The 14,042-nt window shown below is 54.3% G+C and overlaps 1 protein-coding gene across 2 annotated transcripts in view; it reads right to left on the reverse strand.

Moving 5' to 3' along the window:
• The window catches only part of ARHGAP39 (Rho GTPase activating protein 39), a 37,243-nt gene that overhangs the window by 18,225 nt on the left and 4,976 nt on the right, over positions 1-14,042 (reverse strand). For both annotated transcript variants that reach the window (XM_065895282.1, XM_065895283.1), the window contains exons 2-3: positions 12,832-13,266; positions 4,889-4,972 (exon numbers count right to left, since the gene is read on the reverse strand). In XM_065895282.1, the coding sequence (XP_065751354.1) occupies positions 4,889-4,972; positions 12,832-13,266 (519 nt within the window). The remainder of the gene's footprint in view (positions 1-4,888; positions 4,973-12,831; positions 13,267-14,042) is intronic.

A 14,042-nucleotide genomic window follows, 5' to 3' on the forward strand; every position in this document is an offset into this window, starting at 1 on the left:
AAAGCAGAGGTCCGAAGGGAAACCCTCGCCTTGCTCCTGGTCTTAGTGGGAAAGCTTTGACCTTCTCACTCCTAAGTGTGATGTTAGCTGTAAATTTTTTATAGAAATTCTTTATCAGGTTAAGGAAGTTCCTTTCTAGTTCCTAGTTTACTGAGGGTTTTTTTTTTTTTTTTTTTAAATCATGAATGGGTGTTGGATTTTTGCCAAATGCTTTTTCTGCATCGGCTGATACGATCATGGATTTTTCTTCTTTGGCCTATTGATGTAATGGAGTATTACTGATTCTCAAATGTTGAACCAACCTTGCATAACTAGGATAAATCCCACTTGGTCATGGTGTGTAATTCTTTCTATACAGTGGTGGATTTGATTTGCTAATATTTTGTTGAGGATTTTTATATCCATGTTCATGAGAGAGACTGGTCTGTAATTTTCTTGTAATGTGTTTTTCTGATTCTGATATTAGCGTAATACTGACCTCATAGAATGAGTTAGGAAGTATTCCCTCTGCTTCTATCCTTTGAAAGAGACTGTAGAGAACTGGTATAATTTCTTCCATAAATGTTTGGTAGAACTCACCAGTGAACCCATCTGGGCCTGGTCCTTTCTGTTTTGGAAGATTATTAATTATTGATTCAACTTCTTTAACAGATGTAGACCTATTCAGATTGTCTATTTCTTGTTATATGAGTTTTGGCAGACTGTGTCTTTTAAAGAATTGGTTTATTTCACCTAGGTTATCAAGTCTGTGTGCACAGGGTTGTTCATAGCATCCCTGTATTTTCTTTATTTTTATTTCTGTTTTTTTGGCCATGCAGCTTGCGGGATCCTAGTTCCCTGACCAAGGATCGAACCTGGGGCCCTCAGCAGTGAAGGCACAGAGTCCCAACCACTGGACCACCAGGGAATTCCCTGTATTTTCTTTTTAATGTCCAAGGAATCTTTAGTGATATCGCTTCTTTCATTCCTGATATTAATAATTTGTGTCCTTTCTCTCTTTTTCTTAGACTGGCTACTGCTTATTGGTTTTATTCATCATTTCAAAGAACCAGGTTTTCATTTCATTGATTTTTTTCCATTAATTTCCTATTTCAATTTCATTGATTTCTGCTCTAATTTTTAATATCTATCTTTTCTTCTGCTTACTTTGTACTTAATTTGCTCATCTTCTCCTAGTTTCCAAGAATGAAAACTTGGATGATTGATTTTAGATCTTTCTTCTTTTCTAATATATGCACTTTTCTAATATATGCACTGATATAAATTTCCCTCTAAGTACTGCCTTTATCACACCCCACAAATTTTAAGTTGTGTTTTCATTTTTATTCAGTTCAAAATAGTTTAAAATTTCTCTTGAGATTTCTTCTTTGACCCATGTGATATTCAGAAGTGTGTTGTTTAACCTGCAAGTATCTGGGGGTTTTCCAGCTATCTTTCTGTTACTGATTTCTAGTTTAATTCCATTGTGGTTTGAGAGCAGATACTGTATTATTTCTTTTCTTTTAATTTGTTAAGCTGTGTTTTATGGCCTAGAATGTGATCTATCTTTTCTTTTTTTTTTTTTTGCAGTATGTGGGCCTCTCACTGTTGTGGCCTCTCCCTTTGCGGAGCACAGGCTCCGGACGCGCAGGCCCAGCGGCCATGGCTCACGGGCCCAGTCGCTCTGCGGCATGTGGGATCCTCCCGGACCGGGGCACGAACCCGTGTCCCCTGCATTGGCAGGCAGACTCTCAACCACTGTGCCACCAGGGAAGCCCATGTGATCTATCTTGATGAAATTATTTGATTTGGAAAAACTGCCATTTAATATCTTGTACAAATGAATCATATTTATTAAAGTGAGTGTCTGATAACTCCAAAATACAGATCTCTGGTGGGTCTGTTTCTACTATCTGTTTTTGTTCCTAATCAGTTCTGGCAATTTTAGACTGAAATTCTGGTGACTGTGTATGAAAAACTATTGAGATAATTTGAGGCTCTGGTTTACTTTCGTTTCTTAGCAGGCAGCTGGGATAAGGGCAGATCGATCACCTGAATCCCATCTGGGACTGAGCTGACTGGAATTCGGGCGTCTATTCGAAGACTGGTCTACTTATGGCTCACCCTATGCCTTCGTGTAGCCTTTCAGGAGTCCCAGTAGAAACATGGAATGCTGCCAAGGTCCCCTCTGTGGCTCCTGAGGCGGTGACACGTGTGCTGGGCTGCAATGACTGCCAGACCTTGGCCACACGTCCTGGCTCCTCGGATGCCTGCAGGAATATTTGGTCTATTTTGTTCTTGTTGTACAGGCTGGTCTCAGTTAAGTGAATCCACCATCACAGAAAGGAGAAATCCCAAGCGTCTTAAGAAACCAGTTGTGTAGTCTGGTCCTCCGCCTTTATCCTCTGACTGAGGCTGGGGCTTTCTGGATAAGGCCATGAGTCCTAATTACTGGGCGTGGGTGAGGCAGGACTTAGAGAACCAGGGTCAGCATGTGCGATCAGGGTGAGAGTGAGAGGCCTCGGGCCGGGCAGCCTGCTCCAGCATGACTAGGACCAAACCCTGCAGCCTGACCTCATTACCCAGGGGAGAAGTCAGACTGCAGCAGGACTCCACTCCCGGTTGCCGGAGGCTGCTCCCGGCCGGCCCCCCAGGCCAAGCAGGCAGAGCGAGGGCGGAGGGCAGCAGACCCAGAGAGCCAGCTCTGGAGTCAGAGAGATCTGTGGCTGCACTCCAGGCCATTGTTCCCTGGCTGCAGGCTGAGGGAAATCACCTCCCGGCTCTGTCCCCGTGTCCTCATCAGTTCCTACGAGGATTAAACAACACGAGGTGCAGATGCGCATACGATAAAGTCCTTAGCTCAGCACTGGCACACGGTAAACACTCAGCAACTGGGAAGCGTTAGTTTGCGCATCTTTTCACCCCTTGGCAGGAGGGACCCCGCCCCTCTGCGGGGCGAGGGTGGCGGGGCTGCGGAATGAGGAGTGTGGGAGAGTGTGTCCTGTCGGGCGGAGTCCAGAGCACAGTCTACTCCAGGGCCCAGAGGGCTTCCATCGAGTCAGGGCAGAGGCGGGAACGGGGCAGCAGGAAGGAAGGTGCCCGGCAGACGGCACCCCTGGCTGAGGGCGGGTCACCCGCACAGGAGCCTCTGACTCCATCCCCAAGGCAGGCCTCGGGGTCACGGGCTCCCTGTCTTACCGGGAAACGAGGGCCGCCTGGGTCACAGAGCAGACGCTGGCCTCAACCACCCGCCCCCGCGCAGGCGGCCTCACTTCCTGCCCCACAGGCCAGCCCCTCGCAGCCCCGCAGCCTCGCAGGGCCCCCCACCGCTCCCCCTCTAGCCTGCCTCCCGCCCGCCCGCCCGCCCGCCGGCCCCTCCGTCTCCTCATGACTCCCCAGACTAGGAGTCCCATGCTTCTCTCTCGACCTCTAACCCCCTGTTGGCTCTGCTCGGGCGGAGGCACCCAGGCGAGAGAGACGCTGCCCCACGCCCCTGTTCCGAGAAGGCTTCCGGCCCACGAGGGGAGAGGCGGCCTCCCACGCCCGGGGAAGTGCTGGAGCGGGCGGGCGGGGCCTCCGCTCAGCTCAGGGCAGTCGCCTGTTCTCCAAAGAAGGAGACGCCTCCTCGGGGAAGCGCTGCTCCACATGCGGCCCCCAGAACCGGCAAAGGGCAGCAGGGAAGCGGGGCTGGGACAGCTGCCGTGTGGGTCTGGAGGGAAGCCTCTGCCCGAGATGCGGGCGCAGCTCACGCGCAACAAGAAGAGACCACGTCAGAAAACCGGAGCCACGTGGTCCTCTGACCACCCAGCAAACCGCAGGCCCCTGACGTGCCCTGAGCCAGGCTGCACGGCCGCTGGCACACAGCCCCCCTCCTCAACAGTCTCCCTGTCCTTCCCGCTCTGTCTGGCTGAGGGAGCTGCTCTCACGCCCGGCCCAGGTGGCACCGGGATGGCAGGGCCAGGGCAGTGCCGGGCCACCACACAGCAGGTGGCACGTGCGTCCCACAGAGCCCAGGGCTGTGACGCGCAGCCGGCAAGAGCAGGACTCACTGCCCGGGAAGAAACACGTCCGGGGACCTGCCCTGCCCTGCAGCCGGGGTGAGGCCCTGCCCGTCAGCCACCGCACCCCTTTACCAAGGAGAACATGGGAGGCCACAAAACACATCTGTGGACACCACCACACCACTGGCCCCCCGCAGGCTCAGATCCCTTCCCACATCAACAAGCCCGGTCGCCACTTGCAAGCTCAATCTCTAAACCGAGCAGACTGCCAGAGGCCCCTGGCACCTGCAAATCCCTCTACAATTCACATTAATCCTGCTGGCCTGTGCTGGGGGCACCCAGGCCACCAGCGGCCTAGCACTTGGCCCGGCCCCCCTTGGCTGCAAGGCAGGTGCTTCCTCCAGCCTGGACACACGAGCTGACCAAGGGATGGCCCCTGCCCAGACCGACGGCTGCTGTGCCCAGAGTCCTGAGGGTCGTATCCAGAAACCCCAACGCCCTGCAAGGCCAACCCAGGGCCGAGGGAGGCTAGCCTCCTCCCTTCCCTTCAGCTGGCACCAGTCTTCCCCACGTGGCCGGGGAAACACTCCGATGTGTGGCCCGGAGCTCCCAGGGAGACCACATGCTGAAGAGCCCCTGAGGAGTCTGCCAGGGGCCAGGGCCGGTACCACGGACTCAACAGCTCCCCAAACTGTGCAGTGACTGGCAGCTGCCATGCGGGCCTGGGGCCACTCTGCCCCGGCGCTGGTGGCCCTGACGACCTCTCCTCACGTTCCACTGGCTGGGGCAGGGCCCTGCGTGCTGTGCACGTCCTGCTGAGCCAGACTCTCCTCCAGCTCACCGAAGAGCTGCCAGGAAAACCATCCCCGGGTCAGGAGACAGGGCCAGGCCTGAGGCAGGGGCCCTACCTGCAGTGGAGAAGGTGGCCGTCCGCACTGTAGTCCTGGTAAATCTCATAGTCCTTCTCAAGAAGACCTCCTGACGGTGAGGAACTGAAACACAGCAAAATAAAACGGAGACGTGAACAGAAGTGCAACCATTTAGAAACACGATACATCAAAAATAACACGCCTTTCTTTCACTTTCCAGAATGTGGGTGCTGTCCTTTTAGTTTCTCATCCACAGCTCCTGCCCACAAAGTCGTCCCCTTCATCTGGTCTGAGTATTTCTTGGGAACGTTGAAAGGATTGAACGGACTGGAGGTCCACCGCCCTCCTACAGGGACAGCCCACTACGGCCCAGGTCCACCTCAGAGCTGGGGCTCCGGCCGATGAGCTGTGGCTGGGCCTGGGCCGGGGCTGCAGCCTGAGGCAGGTGAGGCCGACACACTTCTGCTCCCACAGGGCTCACACTCCGGGTGCAGTCCACTGCAGAACGAACCAGAACCTCAGGCCACTGTAGGACCAGACCGGAAACAGCTCCAGGGATGGCTCTCTAGGGGGGTGCATCTGAGCTGTGGACAGGAAAGCGGGCCGGCAAGGGGGCCGAGCTGGGCATAGCCCGGGAACAGGAAGAGGCCACTGTGCTGAGACGCAGCAGGTGGTGAGGAGGGGGACACAGAGGGGCTCGGGCCGGGCCACCAGGCCCCGTGGGCTGGCCATGCCAGGAAGCCTGCACGCCCCTTCAGGTCAGGGGGCAGCTAACTACAGCCTGTGGGCCACGTCCAGCCTGCTGCCTGTTTTTGTATAGCAGGTGAGCTAAGAATGGTTTATATATTAAAATTTTTGTGTGTGTGAAATGGGAAAACTACACGAGGTTCAAATTCCAGTGTCCGTCAGGAACACGACGTGGGAACACAGTCCCATTCGCTCATCTGCAACAGTGACGTGCGTGGCCACGGCAGAGACCACAGGAGGTGCCCGCATCGCTCAGCGTGGCGCAGGCCCGGCGATGCAGCTGCACCTCGTTGGCCTGAGTGCCACACGCATGGCCGACCCATGACATTTCACTGACGCTTTTACTACCCTGCCTATCCACGATGCCACACGAAGAGAGTGGGCATGTACTGCTATGCCTTTCAGGCGCCGTGGCATGCGGGCTCTTTGCTGCTGGGTCGGTAGGACACACAGCCCTGCCGGAAGCACTGCAATGTCCCAAAGTGCACAACAGTCAGAGTTCGAAATGGAAACCTCATCGCAGCAGCATTACTTCACAAAATGAAAACGAAAAGGACCCTTACACCAAGTAAGCTCCCAAGGGGCTCATTTGTTAGCCAAGCAAGGAAAGCAAGGAATGCTGTTCACCAATGATGAGTCTATTAAATTGTGTTGACTGCAGCAGCAAAAGTTATGCGTCCAGAGAAAACAAACCTGCGTCAGACTACCAGCCTTTCGGCACGGACAGTCTTGAAGAGTCAAGGACAGTGAGAGCAGCGACAGCAGCCACGGATCAGAGGGTCCCCGGGCTCCGGACACCGCTCTGCAGCTGCTACTTCACTCAAGCAGTCAACACTGAGTCTGAATTGACTGAGAAACTGGCCTCCAGGAGTCCTCTCTGTGGAGCAACTGCAGCTGAAAGTACTGCCAAAGAAGCTGAGAAGACACCTAATGCAGTCCAACCTGAAGTGGAATCTGCTAAGATGTGTTAACAACTGATCATGCTAAAACACGCGTGTCAGAAGAAGCTCAGCTGGGAACCCACAAGGCCTGCACAGGGTGGGTGTTTTTTTTGTTGTTGTTTGTTTGTTTGTTTGTTTTGCAGTACGCGAGCCTCTCACTGTTGTGGCCTCTCCCGTTGCGGAGCACAGGCTCCGGACATGCAGGCTCAGCGGCCATGGCTCACGGGCCCAGCCGTTCCGCGGCATGTGGGATCTTCCCAGACCGGGGCACGAACCCGTGTCCCCTGCATCGGCAGGTGGACTCTCAACCACTGCGCCACCAGGGAAGCCCAGGGTGGGTGTTTAAGGGTACGCGCCATACCCTTCACTGGCAGGTGCTCTGCAGAACACACCAAACCCATCACGAGTCACGAGACAGCAGCATCGGCTGAGAACTTCCTCTGCTCTCCTGGACTTTGCCATCACCAGTTCCAGGGATTTTTGTCAGAAATAGAAGCGAAACATCCCGACTTGACCTACTACACAACAGTTTAACAGCTTGAAAGGGGAAAGTTTTACTGCAGTTTTTTAAAAAAACTCACGACCTAGACTGAAATTTTCTGTTTGAGAAAAACCTCTACTCGACCACTATCATCAAACATTGAATATGAGGGGTTTTTTTTTTTCAGATTTGAGAATGTTTTTCAATGAATTCAACCTAAAATTATAAGGCAAACAGAGCTTATATGAGATACCGAGACTGCAGTAGAGCCATCTTGACTACAGTGAACGTGAGTCACAAATAATACCAGAGGCTGTTCTATCGCCTCCTTCCCGTGCCACAAAAATTAAAACAAGAAGATCTCCATTCCCACACAGTTTTGCAGCAGATGTATTTTCTGAGCTCAAACTACTGGGGAACCTCAGAGGTACTGCAGCTTTAGTCCCAGATCACTACAATAAAGCCAGTCACATGAACGTTCTGGTATCTCAGTGCAAACAAAAGTTATGTTTAGGGGCTTCCCTGGTGGCGCAGTGGTTGAGAGTCCACCTGCCGATGCAGGGGACACGGGTTCGTGCCCCGGTCTGGGAAGATCCCACATGCCGCGGAGCGGCTGGGCCCGTGAGCCATGGCCGCTGAGCCTGCGCGTCCGAAACCTGTGCTCCGCAACGGGAGAGGCCATAACGGTGAGAGGCCCGCGTACCACAAAAAAAAAAAAAAAAGTTATGTTTACACTATACTGTAGTCCATGCAATAGCCCCCTGGGTTTTCTGAGGAATCTGAACTCTAGGATTTAAATGATAGAAGAAAAGCCCACAACTAGCTAAGATGCTCTTAAGTACAAAGAGGAGACAGGGACGCTTCCTAGCACACATGAGGCTTGGGTGGTGCCCAAAGAGCAGACTGACGGCGCTGCAGGGAGAGAAAGTGACGTGTGGCACGGGTGGGCCGGGGAGAAGACGGAACGAGGATCCTTCTGGCCACACACGAAGGTGGCACCAGGCAGACCTAGGCCTCCACGTGGAAGAGAAAACTATAAAATTAACACAAGACATATAAGTGAATACCTCTGGGCCCAGGCCAAGAAAGAACTTTCTAAGCAAAACATTAAAAACAAACCATGGGCTTCCCTGGTGGTGCAGTGGTTAAGAATCCGCCTGCCAACGCAGGGCACATGGGTTTGAGCCCTGGTCCGGGAAGATCCCACATGCCGCGGAGCAACTCAGCCCGTGCACCACAACTACTGAGCCTGCGCTCTAGAGCCCACGAGCCACAACTACTGAGCCTGCACGCCGCAACTACTGAAGCCTGTGTACCTAGAGCCCGTGCTCCGCAACAAGAGAAGCCACTGCAACGAGAAGCCTGTGCACCGGAACCAAGAGTAGCCCCCACTCACCTCGCCGCAACTTGAGAAACCCGTGCACAACAACGAAGACCCAACGCAGCCAAAAATAAATAAACAAATTTATTATAAATAAAAAAGAAAAAGAAAAACCATAGGGCGAAAATAATGGCAAATTTGGTTGCGTCGAAATCAAGGACACCAGGGACCAGTCAGCAGGCACTCCGAGGGGAGGAGCTGAGCCCTGGGGTCCATGAGGGCTCCTGCACACTGAAGTCAGCCAGCAGCTCCAGAAGAAAGCGTGCGAAAGGCAGAAGCAGCCGATTCACGTCTGCGAGATTCTGCCTGACCAGATCTGCTGGGTAAGCCTGGTGCAGGGCCGCCCTGCCGGTCACTCACCCCAAACGCTCCCACCCGGGCCCCGGGCACAGAGGAGGAGGTGCAGGGCTGCCCCGGGCTGCAGGGTGCACGCAGCTTAAGAGCAGTGTCCTGCGGCGGGAGCACAGCCCACAGCCCCCCGTGCACAGGAACACGCTGGGCGGTGGACGCACGCATGGAGCAGTTTGGGGACGATGCAGGAAGAAGGGTGACAGGAAGAGCCTGGGCCTGGAGAATACGAGGATGGTAAACCACATCCTCTCGCCGTATCAGGGATTCCCAGGAAGCACTCCCGCAACCATCCCGCCAGACCAAGGACAGGTGATGGAATGGGTGAAGCATGACCCTAACCCTACAGGTTACTGATGAGAAACACACCTAAAGCGCGTGGGAAAGGGCTGCCGTTCAGAGGCAAATACTAACCACGGAGAAACTGGCCGACGCCAGTTCCAAAGCACACTTCAAGGCAAAAAACATCAGCAGGTAGACAACGTAATGACAAAGGAAAAACGCATCCGGACACCTAACTGCAAATCCATGTGCAGCCGGCCCACAGCGTCCGCACACAGGCAGCAGCAACGCGAGACAGGAAGGAGGGACAGACCAGTTCCACCGTGTGGGGAGACTTTACCTCTCAGAATCGATACATCAGGTAGACAAAAAATTAGTAAGAAACTCAACTGACACAATTAACAGATTTGACCTAACAAACACACAGAGAACCCTGGACCTAACAGAACAGAAATTTTTGAAGTAGTCCTGAAATCATTTATAAAAATTCAGGATTTAGGCTACAAAGCAAGTCTCAAAAAAAAAAAATCATGCTTTCTGGCCAAAATGAAATTAAGTTCACAATCAAGAACAAGAATGGAGAGTAACCTACAGTTTTGGAAATTAAGACATTTCTAAATTACAAACGAGCCAAAAAACCAATCATAATTAAAAGTAGAAAATATTTAAAATTGAACAATGAAAATTCTACATACCAAGAGTTGTGTAATAAAACTAAAGTAGTATGCTGAGGGAAGCATGACTTCAAAAGTCCATTTCAGAAGAAACAGTGAAAATAGATGAGTTAAGTTTCCAACAATAAGTTAGTAAAAGACTGAGAAAAAAATGTCCAATAAATAGAAGAGCAGTGACACAAAAGAGGCTCTTGAGAGCCGGAGCGGGTTCTCTGAGAAGACTGAGCACGTGGAAATCCTCCAGGAACCGGCACAAGGCACGGCAGCAGGAGCGAAGGGCCTGTGTGGACAAACGTCCACGAAGGAAGGGGCAGCACCAGGGCAGCCTATGCCAACGTGTCTGTGACTTAGATCAGCAGGCCTCCATAAAACAGGATTTCAGACAGTAAATGCCTGAACATTCCTGCAAGCAGTAAAGAACAGAAACCAGTAGTTAAAACTCCATCCACACAGGTCACAGGACTGGCTGGTGAGCAAGTGCTCTTTGCCAGACACTCTAGCAACAGACAACGTTTCAGAGGAAACACTCCCACTGTTGATAAAAAGCCAGGACACACAGAACAAGGAGAAAAGTATAGGCCATTTTCACTTATCAACATGGAAAAAAATCCTAAATAAAATATTCGCAACCTGAATCTATTTTAAAAATTACAGAGTATCCCAGGAACACATGAGAGAGACGACTGTTTAAAAATGCTGATTGTAGCAGTGCCTGGGGCTGCTGGACCCAGCACCACAAAGTGGGCATCTTAGAAGAACAGACATTCACTCTCTCACGGTCCTGGAGGCTGGAAGCCCAGGATCAAGGTGCCAACAGGGCCGGCTCCTCCTGGATGCTTGGAGGGAGTCTGTTCAGGCCCCCATCCAGCTTCCGGTGGGGCCAGCCATCCTTGGCGTCCCTCGGCTTGCGGCCACAGGGCTCCAGCCTCTGCCTCGGCCGTCAGGGTACTGTCCTGTGCATCTCTGTCTTCTTGCAAGGACGCCAGTCCTGCGGGACTAGGGCCCTGCCCACTCCAGGGTGTCCCCATCTCAGCTTGGCTAATGATGTCTGCAGCAGCCCTATTTCTCCATAAGGCCGCATTCACAGGTGCTGAGAATTAGGACTTCAGCCTATCTTTTGGGGGACAAAATTCAACCCACAATAGACTAAGAAAATGTACTGGATGAGGTTCTGCATCCATTCGTGCTAAAAAGCCTAATAACAGAAAGGGATGCTGCAGCCTGACGGCCAGCGTCACAGTGCTACACGGACAGCAGGCCAGCAGCCTGAGCACAGGGACAAGCCCTCCCTGGTCCATCCTCACTGTGAAAGTGCTGACCAGCTTGGGACAGCTGGCCAGTGTCACAGGCAACCCAGGAGACAGACGGTGAACGCTACTGCAGCTAACGAGACTGCAGCAAAAGTGTAAAAGCAGGCAAATAAAAATTCACATCTGTATACCAGTAACGATCATATGACTTCATATGGTACCTAAAAATAAACCTTAAAAATATGCGGGTCCTTTGTGGAAGAAAGTGTAAAATGCACCACCTTCATCTATGGGATGGTGCCTACTCCCCACAAATCCAACACAATTCTAATCCATGTCCGAACACGGCTTCTTGTGGGAACCCGATCCCAAGCCAACCCCACGATCCGAGTCACCACGCTGCATCCAGGACACTTTTGGAAAGAAGACGCTCCCACCCACAGATAGCGGGCATGGGTGCTGGACACGTTGGTCAACAGAATCCTAAAGAGTCCAGTCCCTTCACCTGACTGCAAGGATGAGCCAGCACCCACCACAACCCAAGGCAAACGGGAGGGTATCTGAGCCCAAAGGCTGTCAGATCCGTGGGGCGGGAGGAAGCAGCCCGCCTGAGCTCCATGAGGACACCAGAAGGGCGGAAGGCTGCTTTTAAAACTCAGCCGTTGGCTTCCTCCTTGGGGTTCATCCCGGGCTCTGGCTCCTGAGGACAGCTCCCAAACAGCCTGTCAGCCCACTCAGGCCCACCTGCCCAGGCCTCAGGCTCTGGCCCGAGCCCAGTGTGTGTCCAGCACCCACGCTGACCTGCCCCCACGCGTGTCTGGCTCCCCGTGCTGTACGGGAGCAGCACGTCCGCCTCTGCCGTCTGCCCCCTGCACCTTCGGCACACGACGCCACCGTCCCTGGCCTGACACGTCATTCTCCAAGAAGCAAATGGACCCACCGTGTAAGTCCGCTTTCGACTGCTTTGTGATTTCCACCGTCCCCAAGTGAAACCCAGGCTGCCCAGCCCCTTTCCCGCCACCCTGTCCCCGCCCAGCCTCCAATTCCAGATCCTCCTTGGCTTCTTTCTGGTAACTTCCAGCCTGTTTGTTTTCTCCAGGGCACATGTCATCCGGCCATTCCTTCTGGACTTGGTCCCTTGAGAGCTGGGCCCTGGGGTCGACTCTGGTGCCTGGGATAGGGTCTGCTGAGTGCCAGCTCTGGGGTACAGGCACTCAGGGTGCAGCCTCTGGGGAATGGGTACTCGGGGTTCAGGCTCTGGGCACTTGGGGTGGGCCACAAGAGCTGGGGGGAGATGTCCAGATGTGCGAGGCCAGCAGGAGGTGGAAGCCCTCACTGTTCTCCAGTCCAGGAGGGCAAACAGTCACCTCTGCACACAGCCACGGCGGCTGCTGGAGAGGGCAGACACTTCCTGGGCTCTGCCTCGCTGCCGACCACCTCAGTCCTTCCTTTGTAAAACGGGGGTGACCCCCTCACCTCCCTCCCAGGATGCTGGCGAGATCTGTCAAGCCTGGGCAGGGGTGCTCGGTACGGATCCCCACGGGTCTGCATCCCGAGACCAACAGGCTGGTCTGCCTGGGGAAGGCACCCCCTCCTCACGCGTACTCTGCGGGGCGGCTCTGGGGTCCCGAAGCCACGCTCGCACTTCCTCCCCCGCGCGGAAAAAACCAAGCAATTTCACAAGTGGCCAGGTAACCTCCAGCCCCAGGCAACAGGTCCGGAGAGCGGAACAGAGCAGCCCTCGCTGCCTGCCGGGCTCCGCCCCCAGCGGGGGCAGGGGAGCGCGGCCCTTCCTCCCTGCACAGGGTCCCACCCCCAGGAGGCAGGCTGCTGCAGCCCCCGCGGCCCCTGCACCCCCCGCGTCCGGCCCCGCCTCACCTGCCGCTCTCCTCCTTCACCGCCCCGAGCACGGCCTGCCGGCTGGCTCGCCCCACACTCTCCTGCACCTTGTCGCCGGCATCCAGCTCAGGCTCCAGGGACGAGCTGGTGCTGCCGTCGTGGCTGACGCTGCTGCCCCTCCCAGGGCTGTTCTCAGCCGAGGCTCTGGGGGAGTCGGTGTTCTGCTTCAGGGTCTGCAGCTTGGCCAGGGGGATGATGTCGCAGTCCTGCGGCCGGTGCCACACCGTGCGCTGGGTGGTGGCGTTGTAGTAGTAGAAGCGCGACGTGTTGGGGTCGAAGAGCTCCCACCACTGGTTCTCGCTGGTGCGCTTGATGCGCACGCCGGCCGGCGGGTCCCACACGCACTCGCCCGTGACCAGGTTGGCGTACATGCGCTCGCGCGTGCGCGGCTCGATGATCTCCACCCACTCCAGCCTGGGGAGAGGGGTGGCAGCGTTAGGGTGCGAATATCCTGCCCATCGGGCCACCCGCCCTGCGTCCCGTGTCTGCAGAATGGCTCATCCAGCACCAGACCCGTCCTCGTATCTGCCTGCCTCCAAAGCAAGAAATCTTGTCACTTATAAAACTGACGCATACCTAAATTCCACCCACTTCTGATTTTCTACACGCTCATTAGAGCCCAGCCCTGGGAGTGCTGGGGGTCTTCCAACTGGCCCCTCTCTGCTGCCCCACATTAGGGATGCCCTGGGTTCTGGCCCCCTGTCCTCAGAGGGCCTGGACCACGTGCACTGCCCACACTCCTCCCAGCCAGGCGCCAGGTCCCTACAGGATGCCCTGGCTGCTCTTAGCAGCAGCCACTGCAGGCCACCACCACCCGTCCACCTGCAGCAGAAGCGGACTCCACCGTTACTGTGATGTCCCAGTCAAAAGCGGAGATGGTTCCCCCCAGAGGCCCCCCGAGCACCCCCCACCCCAAGGAGAGGGCTTCCATCCACGTAAGGCCTTTTTTTTTTTTAAGAGTGTAAATTAAAGCTATTCAGAACAAGGCAATTATGATGCCGATGTGTTTGATATCAGGGTGTGCTCCAGCTGACAAGGAGCATTTTTTATTCTGCTTCCAAGTTTCAACAAACAACAATCTTAAATGCCATGCACTGCTCTGCAGTGTGGATACACCGTGTCCACTGTTCCTGGACTCTGTGATGGGCCTGGTCCTCACCACCACTGGGATGGTCAGGAGCTTCCAGGGC

Source organism: Phocoena phocoena, chromosome 17 (genome assembly GCF_963924675.1).
Source record: "Phocoena phocoena chromosome 17, mPhoPho1.1, whole genome shotgun sequence".
Lineage (NCBI taxonomy): Eukaryota > Metazoa > Chordata > Mammalia > Artiodactyla > Phocoenidae > Phocoena > Phocoena phocoena.